We start from the raw sequence: 19,360 nt of genomic DNA on the forward strand, positions 1-19,360 counted from the left end.
CTGCCTTCAATCTTTCCCACGATCAGGGTCTTTTCAAATGAGTCAGCTCTTCACATCCGGTGGCCAAAGTATTGGAGTTTCAGCTTCAAAATCTGTCCTCCCAGTGAACACTCAGGATTGATCTACTTCAGGATGGACTGGTTGGATCTCCTTGCAATCCAAGGGACTCTCAAGAGTCTTCTCCAACACCACAGTTCAAAAGCATCAATTTTTTGGTGCTCAGCTTTCTTGATAGTCCAACACTCACATCCATACATGACTACTGAAAAAAACTATAGCCTTGACTAGATGGACCTTTGTTGGCAACATAATGTCTCTGCTTTTTAATATGCTGTCTAGGTTGGTCATAACTTTCCTTCTAAGGAGTAGGCGTCTTTTAATTTCATGGCTGCAGTCACCATCTGCAGTGATTTTGGAGCCCAAAAAAATAAAGTCAGCAAACATATCATTAGGATAACAAAGAAAAATCATTTGATTGTAACATTTAACAGAAAATATTGACAAAATTTAACAGCCATTCATAATTTTAAAGATCTCAGTAAACTAGAAATAAAAAGAAACATTCATACTTGATTTAACAAATTTAAATATATATAATTTATATTTAATATATATTTAATATATTTAAATATATTTAATATATATAATTTATATATAATATATATATATATATATATATAGAGAGAGAGAGAGAGAGAGAGAGGATGCAGAAGGACAGTTCCAAACCCAAATAACAACACAAATACTTAACTCTGACAGATTAAGAAATACACTCGTATCCAGTGAATTTGAAGCCAATGAGTTGGCCAGGTATATGTATTCAGAAAGTAGCAAGTGTATATAAGTAAAACTTCCTCATCTTACTTAAAGAGCAAACATATAAATAGAGATTTAACGATTCACTGAATAATATTTGTACAAGGATGAAAAACAAGATTATAACAGGAGATCTTCCAATGTTGACAAAAAGAAATGAGAACAGATGGGAAGACCCTACAGGGTTATTTATGTAGACTGTGTGAGAAGCATTAAAAGAAGAAACAAAAAGTGAATGAGTTGAAAGGTGGAGGTAAAAATTGAAAGTGAGATATGATATGCTTAACTCTAGAGATATTTTGAAAATAGAAAGGAAGGATCATTGGGGTTTTCAGTTACAAATTTGCAAGGGAACCTCAAGCAAGTGTAGTAGGAACACAGAACAGACCTCAGATTGTTAAAAGGTCAGTTATATGTGAGTGAGGTGAAAGTTGGGTATACCACATCTCATGGGATAAGGGCTGAAACGCACATATCATAGTTTTACTAGGGTCCTTTGCCAAGTAAACAAGTTCCTTCACGTGTCTCAGCCTAGTTTATTCCTGTGCAAAAATAAATAAATATATATATATATAAAACAATAATGCAATTCATAAAAGATTGTGAGCATTAAATTTTTGTAGTATATTTTTGCAAAGTATATATGCAGTGATGACCACCTCTTTATTAATATTATTGCTGTCTCATTTTTTAAAACATTGACAGAGCAGAAGAGGAGAAAAGGAGAATTACTGATTTTCTCAGGTAATTTTCAGTGATGACATACTGGAGTTTTCAATCATGGCAAATATCATGGTCAGTGAATGATGGACTGGGAGAGGTATAAGTTGAATTTAAAAGTTGGAGATTTAAGTGATGGTTAGAACTAAAATGGGTTTCCCTGATGGCTCAGGGGTAAAGAGTCTCCCTGCCAATGCAGGAGATGCGAGTTTGATCCCTGGGTCAGGAAGATCCTCTGGAGAAGAAAATGGCAACCCACTGCAGTATTCTTGCCTGGAAAATCACATGGACAGAGGAGTCTGGTGGGTTACAGCCCATAGGGTTGCAAGAGTCAGTCACAACTTAGTGACTAAACAACAACAACAAAAACAAGAACTAAAGTATATTTATACACATAGGAAAGGAAAATAGAAAAAATTGGATTGAAAATTCAAGAAAGTTAAGGTCAGGATAATATATATATGTGTATATGCATATATATGTATATATAAATATATATATTTATGCATATATATGTACACATGTAAATACATTGTTAATATGAATATTTAAAAGAAAGCGAAAACTGATGTCATATCAGATACACTGATTCTTAATAACATAGAGTTCAGTACTTTCATGTATAATTGATTTCTTAATTGTATTGTGGGCGACTGCTGTGTCTTAACATCCTGGTTACTGAGTAATATTGATTACTCAATAATAATAATTATTGAGTAATATTGATTTCAAATTCAAAGACATTTAAGTTTTTTTTCATTTTCTTAAGAAAATACAATATTATTTTGTAGTATGACCAGGAATTCCCAGGATTTTGTGTTAATAACACTTGCCATTGTGATGTAACATGTAATGGTGTAGAATGTGGAATATAGTGAGGAGAAGCCCAGAATGGAAATTGAAAATAAATGTACTTAAACTCTTCACGATTGAAAGCCTTTGCCATCTATTCATTTATTATTTATTGCTTCTGCGCAAGTTGTTTGAACACACTATTTTCCATTTATTCATCTTAAAGTTGGGCAATAAAAGCAAACAAACAAAAAAAACACATTAAATTCCTCATGAAGTTTAACTCCTTTTTGAGAAATTTAATCACTGACTGATAGCTGTGAAAATCCACTATGCTACTAAATATAAGGGACTTGAATAAAAGGATTAAGAGGCAATCAAAAACATACTGCAAATTGCAATTATCATTTAATTATATATATATGTGCATGTGTGTGTATACTGTTTTATAGCAATGGTTATAAGGGAAAAAATTCTCAGATTCTTGGAAAAATAATTCCAAGTCGTAATTGTGTACTTAGCTAAACTGTACATTAGATGAGAGTCTTCCTTGGTGGCTCACACAATAAAGAATCTGCCTGCAGCACAGGAGACACTAGTTCGATCCTGGGTCAGGAAGATCCCCTGGAGAAGGGAATGGCTGGCTGGTGGTGGTGGTTTAGTTGCTAAGTTGTGTCCAACTCTTTGGGTTCCCACAGACTGCGTGGAAACCCAAAGAGTTGGACATAACTGAGTGACTAACACTTTCACTTTCTTTTTTTCATACAAAAGAGTCAACAGAAATTCTCAAACATGGAGAGAGATTTACAAAATTATCTACTCTCACTCTTTTTCTCTTAGGAGCTAAACTGATGTAATGTGCTGACATTTTATTAGTTCTTTTCAGATCCCTCAATACTTGGAAATTGCCTCAAATATAGTGCTAGCATATTTGCTTTTGTTTTTTAAAATTCTTATTTTGTTTTACTTCATTTTTTTTTCATGGCCACTCTGCACAGCTTGTGGGGATCTTAGTTCCCCAGCCAGGGACTGAACCCCAGACACAATGATAACACAACATCCTAACCACTGAACTACCATGGAATATCCAGGAATTCTCATTTTAATACAACAGTTACCAAAACTTGTCCAGTGAATTTCATTATTATTTTTATAATTTTATTTATTTATTTTTGGCTGTGCTGGGTCTTTGTTTTTGCACAGGTTCTTGTCTAGTTGAAGTTGGAATGCTCGGACTTCTCATTGTGTTGGCTTCCCTTGTTGCAGAGTACAGGCTCTAGGGTGTGCGGGCTTCAGCAGTCATGGCTCCCAGGCTCTAGAGCACAGGTTCAGTAGTTGTAGAGCATAAAGGTTTAGTTGCTCCATGGCACGTGGGATCTTCCCAGACCAGAGATTGAACTCTTGTCTCCTGAAGTGGCAGCATATTCATCACTGAGCCACCAGGGAAGTCCTGTCCAAGGACTTTTAAAATGTCCTCCTCTTAAAGACAAGGAATAACATACCCTTTCTAATCTTTTCTTCAAAACACTAGTTCTTCCTCTTTGGCTCAAGATTAGGGTTATATTTTAACATTTCTTTCTATGCACACCTCTGCCATTCCATCTTGATGAAGAATTTTAACAGCTGTTACTTAAGAAGTTTATATGGCAAAACCAATACAATACTGTAAAGTTAAAAAATAAAAAATACAAAAAAAAAAGAAGTAGTTGTCTAGCTCTTCTACCATGGAACATGGTGAGTCCATGTACAACCAATCATACCCATAATTCAAAGAAGCTTGTCACTTATGTTTTAAAGATTTCTATGATTCTCATAGTTTTATGTAATAAATACGTAAACTATTTAATGGATTTCATGTAAATGCAACTAGAACTTAAGAGTTAAGAAATTTCAGAGGAATGTAAATAACACCAAGAGCAACAAATTCATTTTGCCAAAGAGGATAGATCACAGGAAGTTTAAGGTTCTGACCCCAAATGACTTTTACAGTTAGTGATAGAATTGGTACAAAATAAAATTTAAATTTTTTTCTAGTGAATCATACCACTGTTTCACTCATGTGTTGATCTAATACTTCTTTGACCACAAAGATTACATTTTTCAAAATATGTAAGTAACATACATATATTACATAGAATATGTACACATACACTTCTGTAAAGGTAAACATGCAATGTAATTATAAAGTTATGCATAATTATTGCCAACCCCTTGCCATGTAAATTTTAAGCACTTTTATATTGTTTAACTCCTGAATGAAGGCCGTTTACTGCGATATTATAAATAAAAATGAATCTCCAGATATTTACAAGTATTGAAATATTAGGCCCAGTGCTTTCAGTAGTGTGAATGATGTACCATAATATTCCTAATTTACGAGCACCAAAAGACCTCTGCTCACCTTGTCACATTTGCAGTTTCCCATTGTACATGAACTTATTTCCTTTCGTGATTTTTATTTTTTTCCTTTTTTCACTTTAATTTGTATGTCTCTTTGTTGTAAATCAAATATGTTTTTTTATTTTTTTTCCTGTTAACATCTGTATGGTTCTTATGGGCTAAATGCATCCCCATAAAATTCATATTTTGAAGTCCTAACCAACACTGATTTGATGGATGTGAGTCTGAGTGAACTCTGGGAGATAGTGATGGACAGGGAGGCCTGGCATGCTGCGATTCATGGGGTCGCAAAGAGTCGGACATGACTGAGTGACTGAACTGAACTGAACTGAATCATCAGTACCTTAGAATATGACTATATTTGGAGAAAGGACCTTTAATGAGTTAACGAAGATTAAAAAAAAGAAGTCATGTGAGTGGGCTCAGTGTGACTGCTGTTCTTAGAGAAGAGAAATGAGCCCGGGTGGGGGTTGGGCGGGGGGGACAAAAAAATGCAGTGAAATGAAGAAAAGACAACTATGGAAAAGCCAAGGAAAGAGACCCTGGGAAGAAAACTCTACAGACCCTTGAGCTTAGACTTCTAACTTCCAGAACTGCAGGGAAAAAGTTGTTCAAGTCACCTAGTCTGCATTGCTTTGTCATGGCAGCCCTAACAAATGAATTCAGTGATTTAGCAAACATAAAAGATAGAGATACTGAGAAAAGGTATTATTTTCTTATTCATTTGGTACAAGTAAGACCCACCAATTTCATGTGCTTGCTTAGTATCTCAGTCACGTGCCTTGAAATGACCTACTTCCCCTGTCTTCTTTGTGTCATCATTGCTTCTGACATATAAATACATGCAGAGGCAGTCAGATTCTCTAGCAAGGTGCAACAAGCATTCATTGTTGACAAGAATCAGCTGGAAGTGATTTGCATAGTAACCTTCTTCAAAGGACCTTGCATCATGGCATAGCCAGTCATGTTGCTGGGGCGGACCCAGAAGTTGACATATTTTTTTCCTTCAGAATAGTTACGGAATCACCAGCTTGGGGCAGACCCAGAAGTTGACATATTTTTTTCCTTCAAAATAGTTATGGAATCATCAGCTTTTTAAAAAAATTACATGAACACTTCCCAAAGCAAAGTATATTGCAAATTATCACACTCCATCAAGACTGAATACAGTTCCCTGCGATGAGACAAAGGTATAGCCATCAAAGTGGGGAAGAACCATTGATCTTGATAAGGAAGGCAAGCAGAGTCTGCAGTTATGAGACACCAAAAGAACAACGGGAAATGCAGATTCAGATGGCCAAATTGGCACAACATAACTATCAGATATTTATTTCTGAAGCAAGCATTTAATAATGAATAGGACTGAATACAATCTGCCTACATGACTTCTATTTCTACCCATTTTCCCCATATGTGAATGTTTCCTTTCACACTTTGCAATACAAATACGTATAAATATTTCAGAAACGCAGCTGGATATAGATGATGTCTTCAGAAAGGGTTCATAAGTAACTTTTATTTTTCCTATATATTGTTTTAATATTTCAGTAGTCACTTGTATAGTTATAATATTAAGAAAATATATTCTTACTTTATAGGTAGTTACCTGTTTTGTTAAGGGCCTTTCTAGATATTGTAAAGTTCACTTAAAAGTGATGTATCAGTATATGAGTGCAGCTTACTTGTCTGCTTATAAAATCTAGTATTTCTGAGAAACTTTATCAAACTAAAAAGTAAGTTGTTTTCTACAAAGGAGAGTCATGATATTGTTTATATTAGAATTGCAGATAATAGGGTAAAGAAGTAACTCTGAGCTCCAATAGAATGATGTTCCAAATTGAAATTCATGTTAATAAAATAAATAAATCAACTGCCAGATCTTGCATTAATGTACATTTAGGTGTTATATTTGGTTTGAATTTTTCAAAGTTCCTGATGTTTCATTTGTTTGGTAATTATTAATATATTTAGAAATTCTATAAATCCATTCTGCATTATTTGATAAATGTTTTATCTTCCTGGCTCATCAAAGAATCACTAGCTTGTAAGAAACTCTGAGAAACTGTATATAAATTTCTCTTCCCTTGTTTAAATCAATGAAATTTTCCCCAAAAATGTTTCATAATAACACAACTTAAATTTTTGGTATGACTGAAGACTGCAATGATCTGAAGATTTGTTAAAACCAACCTTTCACGCATTGGCACAATATTAAAACAAAACCAATATTTATTTTCATCTGAATTTCAGCCTGAGGCTTCTTTTATAAAGAGTTTTTTTTTTTTAATTTTCTTTTTAAAAATTTTATTTCTTTGGAAAACAATTAACATTTTCATGAACACTTTTAATAGGAACTAATATTAAGATCAAACATTGCTTTTAAAGTTTGGGACTTACATATTGACTTTGTTATTATCGCATTTATTTCAATTTTCTGAAAGGGTAGGAAAAAACAAATATATATTGGCATACATTTAAAAAAAGAAAAAAGAGCAGTTTAATTATAAGAAGATGGAGTTCAGAAAGTTTTCTTCTTCTTTCCTTAAAAGGAATGAGAAGTCGGCATGTTGCTATTGCTCCTTGACATAAAGACAGTGTCTTTGTTTTATGTCCTCTATGTCTGAATCCTGCAATGCCATCACAGCAGAGAGTAGTCTACACTGCTTTAAATGATAAGTTTCAATAGGCACTTTAGTGGAATTAAGAAAAATCTAACACTCTTCCACCGTGATGCCACATAGCTATCTTCGTTCTAGGTTGTCACGTCAGTAAATTGTATTGAATAGGCCTGAGCTTGTCTCAGTGTGTTTCCAAAAGAACAAAACAAACCAAGCAAGTACACACTAGAGGATTTATCTTGTGTTGGCAGAAAAAACCCAAACTGACAATATGATAAATATAGCAACTTGCTAGAAACCAGATAATCAAAGGAATCTTGTCCTAGAAAGCCCTGTGTGTGTATGTGTGTGTGTGTGTGTGTGTGCGTGTGTGTACGCGTGCATGTGCACGCACGTGATTTCTATTTATGTTCCTTTCCCTTAAATTTCTTCTGTTGGCTGTGTTTTAACCTTTGCCTCTCCTCTAAGTGACTTTATCAGGGTTATAACTCTCTTCTTCTCCAAACATGTCTGCCAAGACTTTAAAGCGGGGTCCCCAGTCTGTCAGGTAGTTGTAGTCCTGGTCTGCTTCTGTGGTCAGAGACTCTATGGAGCTAAGAGAGTCGGCTACTGATCCGCTGCCTTCGTAGGCATATGTTGCCAGTGAATCATATGGAGGGGCTGTGGGGTCCACATCATTTTCTTGTAGCCTTTGATTAATGAAATCCCTTATGTCTGTGTTATCTTCCACTGGTGGTCTCTGACGAGGTAAACAGAGAGAGTCTGGTTTTATATCCCTGCGAATTTTGTTATCTTCAATCACTTTTGGGTTTCTCAGAGCACCAATGTCGAAAGCCTGGGTGTCCTCCTCCCCACCTCCTTCATCATCATAATGGATAACGTTGTCTCTGATGTCTTCCTTAGAGGTCATCAAGGTGTCTTTCTTCTTCTGCCTTCTCAGAGCTACATACAGCACAACTATGGCTAGAACAAGACAAAAAAGGCAAAGTGAGACTATGTCTGCTCATCTCTCCATAAGAAATTAAATTGATCAGGGCTGGCTGAGTTTTTTAATGACATCCTGTTATTTTCAAAGTACACATATTGCAATCTGTATGGATCCTACCTATGCTGATTTTCATTGTTTAAATTCAGTTTCATTTTTAAATTGTAACTAAAGTGAAAACATGACAAAACTCACAAATTCTAATAACGGTAGCCTTATATTTGACATATGTTTAAATATCTCAGTGTCAGGTAATTTTTTACAAAATTAAAAAAAGCAGAGAAAGGCAAATAATTCAACATAATTTATATGCTGAATTTTTTTTAAAAATGGCATAAATAGACCTATTTACAAAATAGAAATAGAGTCACAGATGTAGGAAACAAACTTTTGGTTACCAAGGGAGAAAGGCAGAAGAGAGAAATTGGGAGATGAAATTGACATATACACACTACTATATATAAAATAGATAATGAATAAGAACCTATGATGTGGCACAGGGGACTGTAGGCAATATCTTGTAATGACCTATATGGAAAAAGAACCTAAAAACAAGTGGATATATGTGTATGAATGCCACTTCACTTTTCTATATACTGAAACTAACATACCACTGTAAATCAACTATACTCTAATAAATAATTAATTTAAAAAAGAAAAAAATAAAGAAAAGAAGAATGGTTTGTCCAGTCATACATAGAACTGTATAGCATTGAAGTAATAAAACTTGGGTCTTCCCTGGTACCTCATCTGGTAAAGAATCAGCCTGCAATTCAAGAGACACCAGTTCGAATCCTGGATCAGGAAGATCTCCGGGAGAAGGGATAGGCTACCCACTCCTGCATTCTTGGGCATCCCTGATGGCTCAGACAGTAAAGAATCTGCCTGCAATGCAGGAGACTTGGGTTCGATCCCTGGGTTGGGAAGATCCCCTGAAGAAGGGCATGGCAACCCACTCCAGTATTCTTGCCTTGAGAATCCTCAGGGACAGAGGAGCCTGGCGAGCTACAGTCCATGGGGTCGCAAAGAGTCAGATTCAATGAGTGACTAAGCACACACAATAAAACTTGGGGGCCTTCCCAGGTGGCTCTAGTGTAAGAGAACCTGCCTGCCAATGCAGGAGACATAAGAGACCCAATTTCAATCCATGGGTTGGGAAGATCCCATAGAGGAGGGCATGGCAAACCTCTCCAGTATTTTTGGCTAGAGAACTCCATGGACAGAAGAGCCTGGAGGGCTACAGTCTATAGGGTGGCAAAGAGTTGGACGTGACTGAAGTGATTTAGCACACAGTAAAACTTGAATTTTGTTGCCCATAACTGACACTTAGATATTATTCATGTCTAGATTTACATTGTGTTAACATTGCTTTATTTCTAATGAAATAAATACAAATCAGAGAAAAGTCACTTTTAAAAGCATTAAACAAGAGAAAAAGAGAAAGAATATACAATATAAGAGTCAGCTTTCCAAATTATGTCAAGCAAGGCTACAAATTATTTAAATTCTGTGTCTTACCATATTGAGATATTCTCCAAACTAAATGCCTAGTAATCAGCTGACCTTCTTTAAACAAGATCATACTTTAAAATACTTAATTTGTAGACTCTTATCATTGAATATCTCTTTTTTTCCCCATCAACTTATGGTCATCATTGTTTCAATATATATATTTTTTATGAGTGAATAAACAGATTCACACCATTAAGTCAGTGCTCAATTTTGCCTGGAATAATTCTCCCCTCTCCTCCATAGCAGTGGCAATAGATTTAAAGCCAAATGTGTTTAACACAACAGTGTTTGGAAGGAAGATCTTGTCACAGGATTAGAAAGTAGGAGACTACATGATGATTAAAGCAAGTTTATTCCCTTTTCTTCCAAAATTAAGGAGGAAGATAGAGGAGATAAAGGTAGAGCTTCTGTACAATGGGTTTTGAAGAGATGTTCAACACTTTTCACTTCTGGGCTTTATGAAGATCTCAGAACTGAAAACACTATGGTTTATTCATCCAAAGTGTATGTGAGAGAGTTTAAATCTCATAGAGAGACCAGCATATGTATAAAATGGCTTTAGAGTTGCCATGACTAAAAAAGACACTGATTAGATGTGCTTGAGAGTCAAATAGAAGTTACCGGGCACCACAAGATTCTCATGCTTTCACTCACCCTAGGAAATATATAAAATGGCTAAGAATAAGATGATCTAAAGGGATCTGAGATTGGCTACAGAGATCAAATAGATGGATTTGTAAGCAGACCCCATGGCAAGACTGAGTGTCAACATTCATAGCTGTGTACCAGCAATTCACACCTAGCTGCAAGGTGGACACTTGCTAAATACTTAGCATGTGTGTGCTAAGTTGCCTCAGTCATGTACAACTCTTCCATGGACTTTAGCCCACCAGCCTCCTCTGTTTATGGGATTTTTCAGGCAAGAATACTGGAGTGGGTTGCCATGCCCTCCTCCAGGAGACCTTCCTGATCAAGGAATCAAAACCGGGCTTCCTCATTGCAGGTGGATTTTTTACCGTCCAAGCCACATATCCTAGTAAGTACTTTAAATTTTTATTTTCTATCCCAGAGATAAAGGTATGTATGTACATTTGTCAGAATATTTTGGTTAAATAATACACATGCATAGATATAAGCTGATTCCACAGAGCCCAACTGTACCTCTGTTGCAATATTCATTTAAAGGAATGACTGGAAAAATAAAAATTTTAAAAAATCTCTTTTTTTGTGTGAATCCAGTAGAGGATGAATAAATGAAACAGAGTCAGCTGAACAAAGTTGATGGAAGAGGGAAGCCCCTGAAGTAGGTTTTCATTCTCACAGAGATGTTACAGAATACATTTTCTTCAATCCTTTCCCTTTGCTGTGCTTCTCGGTATTTTAGTGTATTCTGTTCTGTCCTAGTGGGAATGGTGAGAGTTTTGATGTAAGGAGATCTGAGAAAAGTGGAATAAGAATTGCTTCTGGCCAGCACTTTAGACAGAAAAAAACAAATTCAGAGGTGTCTTTACTTCTTTCCTGGGCTTTCTCTTTTCTTTAATTCTTTATTGAACCAGTATTGGACAACTACTCTTTGTCTAGTGTCATTTTAAAGATTCTACAATACAACAATTACCAGGATGTAAAAACATGAATTTAAAACTGCTGCTGCAAATGGGATAGAAAAGTTCATTGCACCAAGTGCCACAAACTGTTTGTTCATACTTGAAAATTCCCTAGGGCTTGAACATACTTTTGGTGATATTTATTTCTATTGGTATATTTCCATGTGGTAGGAAGTAGAAAATTAATAAAACTATAATTCAGTATAGATAGTCTTCCTTCTATCTATATGCAGCAGCTCAATGAATAAACACTGATTTACATAGTAAAATGAGGAGAGAGATACACAGACAAGGGAGAGAAAGAGAATACGTGATTAATATTGAAACCAACCTAAGAGTATAACAATGCAAAGAAGGATTGCAATCAAAGCCCCAGTGCTAAGTCCTACAGGTAGAAAAATTGCTTCCACGTTACAAGACAGGATGGTACCATCAGAGTCACATCGACAGACTCGAATAGTCATTGTGTTTGTGCTGCTCTGGACAGGATAACTGCTGTCTTCTATTACTATGGGGAGGAAATACAACTCTTGCTGCCTGCGGCTGTATCCATTTCTTCGGGTTTCAATTCCAGCTGTGTTGTCTACAAAACATAACACGTATGGTAAGATGGTTACTATGAGTATCACTTCAAATCTTCAAGTTGGTATCTGTTAAATGGTAGGAAACTCTTCTTGAGTCAGTAAAATACATCCATATTTCAATTCTTTCTTTTATCATTATGAAAGCTGCCTAAATGTAATCAGATGTAATCAAAGAAAATCCTTTGGAAAAGAAGAAACATTAATCTTGTCTGCAGTAAGAATTAAATTTTCTGTTGAGAAAGAATAGAAAATTGTTTACAAGACAAGAAACATGTTGTATCAAAACACTTTTTTTTTTTCTGATGTCAAAATCTCACAGGGAAAACAATCCTCAGTGTATGCTTTCTTACATGATTAGGAGAACAAAGATTATAAAGGATGAATCAGTATATAATATTACCTAAGAATGTAGTCTTTAAAATATGACACATATCAATATACTATTTCTGATTTTTTACTTTTCCCAACTCTATATCTTTGCTACATATATGTATATATGTGTGAATATATGTATACATTTCACTTTTCTAAAACAGCATAAGAAACATGGAAAAGAAAAGAAAATGTGTTAAATCATCAAGATTCATTAAAATTTGTAAGGAGTTTGAATCATAATAACCATCAATTGCCAGATAAAGAAATGTGATATATATGTATAGATAGATAGATAGATAGATAGATAGACATATATACACACACAATGGAATATTATTCGGTCATAAAATGGAAGGGAATCCTGCCTTTTATGACAACATGGATGAATCTGGAGGGTATTATGCTAATGAAATAGACCATACAGAGAAAGACAAATACTGCATGATAAAACTTACATGGGGAATCTAAGGAAAAAAAGAAAAGTAGAACACATAGAAATATAAAGTAGAAAAATAGTTGCCAGAGACTAGAAGTGGGGAGAAATGGGATAAAGTTGGTAAGAGGCTTAAAAACTCTCAGTTATAAGATGAATAAAGTCTGAAGATCTATATTATAGTACAATGACTGTAGTTGATAACACTGTACTGTATTAATGAAATTTGCTAAAAGAGTAGAACTTAAATGCTCTCATAAAATAAAGGCGAAAAAGCATCTATCCATTTAAACCAAAAAAACTTCCAATTACACTTAAAATATAACAAGATAAAATGAGGATATGGTAAATGGCATGAGTGGCAAATACATGTTTAGATCATGAGAATATACTATATCATGAGGCAAAGGTGATCTGATTTATGTTATTATGAGTAACCAAATATAGATTCTCCAGCAAATATAAAATGGTAGAAAACAGTCAATACTTTGGTTCCTGAATTATATGACTGTCTACTTAGTTGCCCAAGCCAATGGTCTCAAGTCTTACTAGTTTTATTCCTCATCATTTTTACATGGAGTCTAGGAGATCTAGCATCAAGCTTATGTACTCTATCTCCCAAGTCACTAACCTCCATCCTCACAGCCATGCCTCTAATTCAAGACACTTTCATCCATTTTATGCAATAATATCAAATATAGTCTTGTCTTTGTCTATTGTTTTCTACACTGGATCCATTCTGATCTGCTAAAATGCTCTCGTGTAAACCTTTCAAAGACTTCTCAGGTAATTGGGTTTAAGTTACAAACTCTTTAAATGGCTTATAGACAGGTTAACTAAAGTCAGAACAGCTGATCAGTTTCCAGCCTTAATGTATTTAATCCAGTGTCCTTTGTATTTTTGTAGTGATTTTAATAACAGCAGATGTAATAATATTAGTAACAGTAAAAAGGAAAAAAATAATTAGTAACAGTGATGGTAGTAGCAGTGAAAACTTGTATTATTTTCACTAAAAAGCCTGCACCATACCATGTGTCATACAAATAAAACAATTATTTGTATGCATGAGCAGTACACGTAAAAAAAAATGATATATTTAAAAGATGAAAAGTAATTTCCCGGACAGTATATTAGTTGTCTGACTCATTAAGGGATCACCCCCATTATAAATGCAAGTAACTTGCCTCATTAGATATAGTCTATATAGGTTATTAAACACTGAGTTTACTGTTAGTCATAAATTTTGTATTTCTCATATATAGATTTCTATATTTTAAGACGTTGAGTACTTTTAGGAAGAGCATTGATTTATACCTTTGTGTTCTTTTACAAAGTTGCCTGATAAAAGCTAAATTTTTATGTGGTTAAACTTACTTCTGAAGTCACGAACTGTAAAATTTGGTTTGATGGCAGCTTCAGGTGATAATTTAAAGGAGAATTGCTGTCCAGCAGGTGAAAGATCTCGGTCTGCGGCACTGACTATCTGAATTATCTGAAACAAAGTTGAGATCAGACCTGAAATCAGTCATTGATTTCAAAGGGAACTCTACATACCAGGCTAATACATATATTTAATGAAACATGCAAGGAAACCAAAATGACATTTTTAGAATTTATATCATTGGGCCAATCATTTACAAATACTTTTATAAACAGTAAAGTATTTAGAGTTAATAGTGGCAGGTACAATTACAGGGTATGGAATAATTGTAAATCGATGCCCACATAACTAAAAAGAATAACAATGTTGAAAATTCTCACTAATAATCAAAATAAATTAAAATGTACTTGCTTGCATTTTAAATTAGACAAAGTAAATGCTTTCTAGCCTAAATATGAAAATACTTACTGGAAACAAAATCTCTGGTTATTTAAAAGTCCTTTCAAGGAAAAAAAATTAGTATCATTATGTTGGTGAGAATGAGTTTTATCTTCATAAATAAGTAAAATGGTGAGAAAGAAGCAGAAGCTGTACATCTGTTTTTTGTTGTTATGTTCCCCCCACCCCACCAGTGGGTGAGAATATAAATTATGTTTTCTTGGAGTTTTTTTTTTTTTTTTAAAGAAGTAATCGTGGCCAACTTCGTTTCAAAAATTTTCCTAAATTGCTCCCGAAAGTGGTATATCTAAACAGTTAAAATTCTAATACTTCAGTGAGATGCCCTTAGGAATTTGGTGATCAACTTTCAAGAGCCAAGCTATGAAAATGATAATTCACTATATAAATAAACAAATAGAAAAGGCTTTGAGGTATTTATTTATTAATGTATGCAATGTCGTTGCATCAGGAAGAAATTGCAGGACAAGCGTGCAGAAGAGGAAGGCAGTGTGTTGCTCAGGTGACACATTCTTAGACTAATTTTGAATTTGTCAGAGGAAGGACTTAGATAATCCTGTGCACTTAGATTGATGCCACTAAACATGAGAGTTATTTGCCCCTATTTGTTTTTATTCCATGGTTAAAACTCAGACTTATGACTGTTATCTGCCTTCTATATAGCTGTGTGTTTTGTTGGGCACAACAGGACCACACACAAGTACACAACATGTATACTGGGATTTCAAGTTCAGTACTAGGTAATTGTTAATTTGATCATGGGATCTCTAAAGATAATTTCAGTTGCCTATTTTACTGTGGGGGTTTCCAGGTGAGTAAAGTGGGCTTCTCTAGTAACACAGATGGTAAAGCATCCACCTGCAGTGCAGGAGACACGGGTTTGATCTCCGGGTAGGGAAGATTTCCTGGAGAAGGAAATGACAACCCACTCCAGTATTCTTGCCTGGGAAATCCCGTGAACAGAGTAGCCTAGTAGGCTACAGTCCATGAGGTTGCAAAGAGTCAGATATGGGCATGTCTTAGCAACTAAACAGCAACAAGTGTTACTGTGATTCAGCCACACAGGATCTATTTAGCCTTTAGAAGTATCATGGATTCAACACCAAAGGCCAAGTTGTGGAATACAGCAATTTAGTCAAATAATTACCACGCATACCCCGTAAAGCTTCAATTTTCCTCAAATAAAACTATGTACTCAGATCACTATATCTCATCCATAAAATTTCTTTAAATTATTTGGGAATTAATTTGCAAGTTTTGTTTTGCCTTTGCTATCAACTAACATAATTATTTTTTTATAATAAATCAACATCAAAATTTATGAAGAAAATAACTTCACAACAAAAAAATCTTTTAAAATAGCATACAGAGGTGACCTTTTTGGTATAAACTGGCAATGATCTGGAATTGACACTTGGGAGTTATTGCCCTAAGGAACTACTTGGGCCAATACTGCATTGATTCATCATATAAATCACTATTGACTTATGTAGAATCATCTTTTCTCTTCTTTTGATAGGTAGAAACAGGCACAGAGATAGATAGGTAAGGCATATATACATGCATACATGTATATTAAGTTATTATATAATCCAAAAAAGATAGTTCCTATGCATAGTTTCTAGACCCTTAGGATGGCTGGGGTAAAAAGCAGAAAATGCTCATATACTGTATATCTCATATTTCAGGGTTATATTTCATTTGTACATGTGGGCCAAAAGGGCTTCCCTGGTGGCTCAGTCGGTAAAGAATCCGTCTGCAGTGTGGGAGACCTGGGTTCCATCCCTGGGTTGGGAAGATCCCCTAGAGGAGGGCATGGCAACCCACTGTAGCATTTTTGCCCAGAGAATTCCCATGGACACAGGAGCCTGACAGGCTGCAGTCCATGGGATTGCAAAGAGCTGGACACAACTGAGTGACTAAGCACAGTGGCCCAAAAGAATACAAAATGCTTGACATATAATTATTAGGAAAAAGAGCTTTCAGGGATTCCACAGATTTCTTACCACTTTGAGTATACGAAAATAAAGTTATCTCTAATAATTTCTACTATTCCCAATTTTTTAATTTATTCGAGAAACATAGAAACATTAGAGTTCTATTTCCAAAAGTCTTTCAATTGGTGCATTACATGATTCTGATTGCCATGATATAATCAATGTCCCACATTACCTAAAAATAAAGGACTAGCTTTGAGGGGCAGGTGGAATGCTCTGGAAAATAGTCAATACTTCTAAGTTGTCAAATTTTGACAAACTTCTTTTAACTTTTTGTCTGTGTGCTCAGTCGCTCAGTTGTTTCAAACTCTTTTGCCACCCCATGGACCATAGACCCATGGACCAAACTTCCCTGTCCATGGGATTTTCCAGGCAAGAATACTGGAGTGGGTTGCCATTTGCTACTCCAGGAAATCTTCCCAACCCAAGTATCTAACCCATGTCTCTTTTGTCTCTTACATTGGCAGTTGGATTCTTTACTTCTGTATCACCTGGGAAGCCTCTTATAACTTTGCAAATAATGAAATCCAGCAAAAAATTTGCCGTCATTTAAAGGGATAAAGCATTAACTTTATATATATATATATATATATATATATATATATGTCTTTTTAAAGTTAAAGGTGCAAATTTATCACTTGGGAACATATGATTAAATAAGTCATCCTGTAATAAAGTTAATGAAATTAATGTGTTAGTTGCTCAGTCATACCCAACTCTTTATGACCACATGGACTGTAGCCCATCAGGTTCCTCAGTTCATGGAATTCTCCAGGCAAGAATACTGGAGTGAGTTGCCATTCCCTTCTCCAGAGGATCTTCTCGACCCAGGAATTGAACCCAAGTCTGCAGTGAAGGCACATTCTTTACCATCTGAACTACCAGGGAATTGTCTCCAAATTATCAAAAGAGGTAATAGAGCAACACAATGCCCTAGAAGTTTCTGTACTGATGGGAACACTCTGCATGTACACTGATAAAAATGGTAGCCACTTGGAAACTAGAATTAGCAAATACAATCTAAATATATAACTAATAAGGACCTATTGTTATAGCACAGGGAACTCTATATTCTGTAATAACCAAGATGGGAAAAGAGTCTGAAAAAGAATGGATATGCATCTATGTATAACTGATTCAATTTTCAGTACACCTGAAACTAAATACTGAAAACCAACTATACTCCAATAAAAGTATTTTTAAAAAATTGTAGCGACTCATCTCATACAGCTACCAGGCACTAGGAACAAACAAGTGTGAATGATAACTTTTAAAATGTATTTAATATTAATCAAATATATATAAGGCTAGTGAACATCACGACTAGAGCCATGCGAGAAATATTCTATGAAGCAGTAGAAGACACTCAAATGGGAGCAAGTACTAGATATTAAAGGACATTTTTAATAAAGATATAGTTTCAAATATTAAGATATTTCCTCAGGTAATAATTAAACTTCAAATTTACTTAAATTAGTAGTTAAATAGTTATTATATATAAAAGAAATTAAAATAGACATCAAACCAAAGCATATAGATGGATTTTTCTTTCAGAACCTAGGTGCACAATATTGGATTAATTGTATTCTTATTGCATAACACACTCTTACCATCTGCTCATGCCTGGTTCCTATTGTTAATCATATTACATCATATCATATCATATCTCCATTCATTCATTTACAAAAGTGAAAGTGTTAGTTGCTCAGTCATGTCCTATCTTTGCAACCCCATGAACTGTTGCTCCTTTGCCTATGGAATTCCAGAGGTAAGATTACTAGAGTGGGTAGTCGTTCCCTTCTCCAGGGAATCTTCCTGACTCATGGATCGAACCCAGGTCTCTTTCACTGCAGGCAGATTTTTAACCATCTGAGCCACCAGGGAAGTCCTTTATAATAGTGTTTATAGAAAAGCTGGCTACTCACCATTACCTACATAAATGCTAGGATTTTGACAGTAACTTTCATTAACAATGTGGTCCTTCCTCATATGCTCTCCCCACTAGAACCTCCCTCCAGAGTAATACTTAGTAAGAAAATGTAATTCAGATATTTTGAATAACCCAGATGTTCTATTCAAGGCCACCAGAGAAAGTTTTCCATTCTTCATAGACTTAAGAGTATCTATGCACCCCTTCATAAAAGCATGTGAACAAAGTAAGGAACATCATAGAAGACTATAGTCTAAAGTTTTTTGCTTACTGGACTTGCAGGCACAAGTTTTTTGGAAATTTCATAGTCTATAGAAAATAGCAGAATATGCAATCCTAGAACTGTTAGTTATACAGAATATATTCACTAGGCCATCATTTTTATCCCATGTGGTAATAATTCCACATGCAACACATGCCATTAATTCAAAAGAATATACTACCATTTATGGTTTATTTTATGAAGACATGTGATCCATGTCTATATGCATGCATGGTCTCATAACCTAAAACACATGCATATAGCAGGTCTTTATAAAATCTTAAATAACAACATTGATAAGATACCTGTCCTGGTTTGGCATTTTCACACACAGCTGTCTCATATGGCACAGATATTTCTGGAGGAAATTCATTGACATCTAGGACATTAATTAATATGTTGACTCTGCTGGTTAATAATGGGTTACCTGTTTAAAACATACAAGGAGAAAAGATGATTACAAAATCTGATCCATCATTGTTTTTATAGTGAATA

General features: G+C 34.9%; 1 protein-coding gene across 2 annotated transcripts in view; it reads right to left on the reverse strand.

Annotated features, from left to right (window-relative positions):
- Positions 1-7,133: 7,133 nt before the first annotated feature.
- Positions 7,134-19,360, reverse strand: part of CDH12 (cadherin 12) — a 1,181,755-nt gene continuing 1,169,528 nt past the window's right edge. For both annotated transcript variants that reach the window (XM_086362520.1, XM_086362519.1), the window contains 4 exons: positions 19,171-19,292; positions 14,214-14,331; positions 11,779-12,030; positions 7,134-8,309 (listed from right to left, as the gene is read on the reverse strand). In XM_086362520.1, the coding sequence (XP_086218646.1) occupies positions 7,810-8,309; positions 11,779-12,030; positions 14,214-14,331; positions 19,171-19,292 (992 nt within the window). In that variant the 3' untranslated portion in view covers positions 7,134-7,809. The remainder of the gene's footprint in view (positions 8,310-11,778; positions 12,031-14,213; positions 14,332-19,170; positions 19,293-19,360) is intronic.

The sequence above is a fragment of the Bos grunniens genome, chromosome 20 (genome assembly GCF_055505025.1).
Source record: "Bos grunniens cultivar Pamir isolate PY7600 chromosome 20, Bosgru_T2T1.0, whole genome shotgun sequence".
Lineage (NCBI taxonomy): Eukaryota > Metazoa > Chordata > Mammalia > Artiodactyla > Bovidae > Bos > Bos grunniens.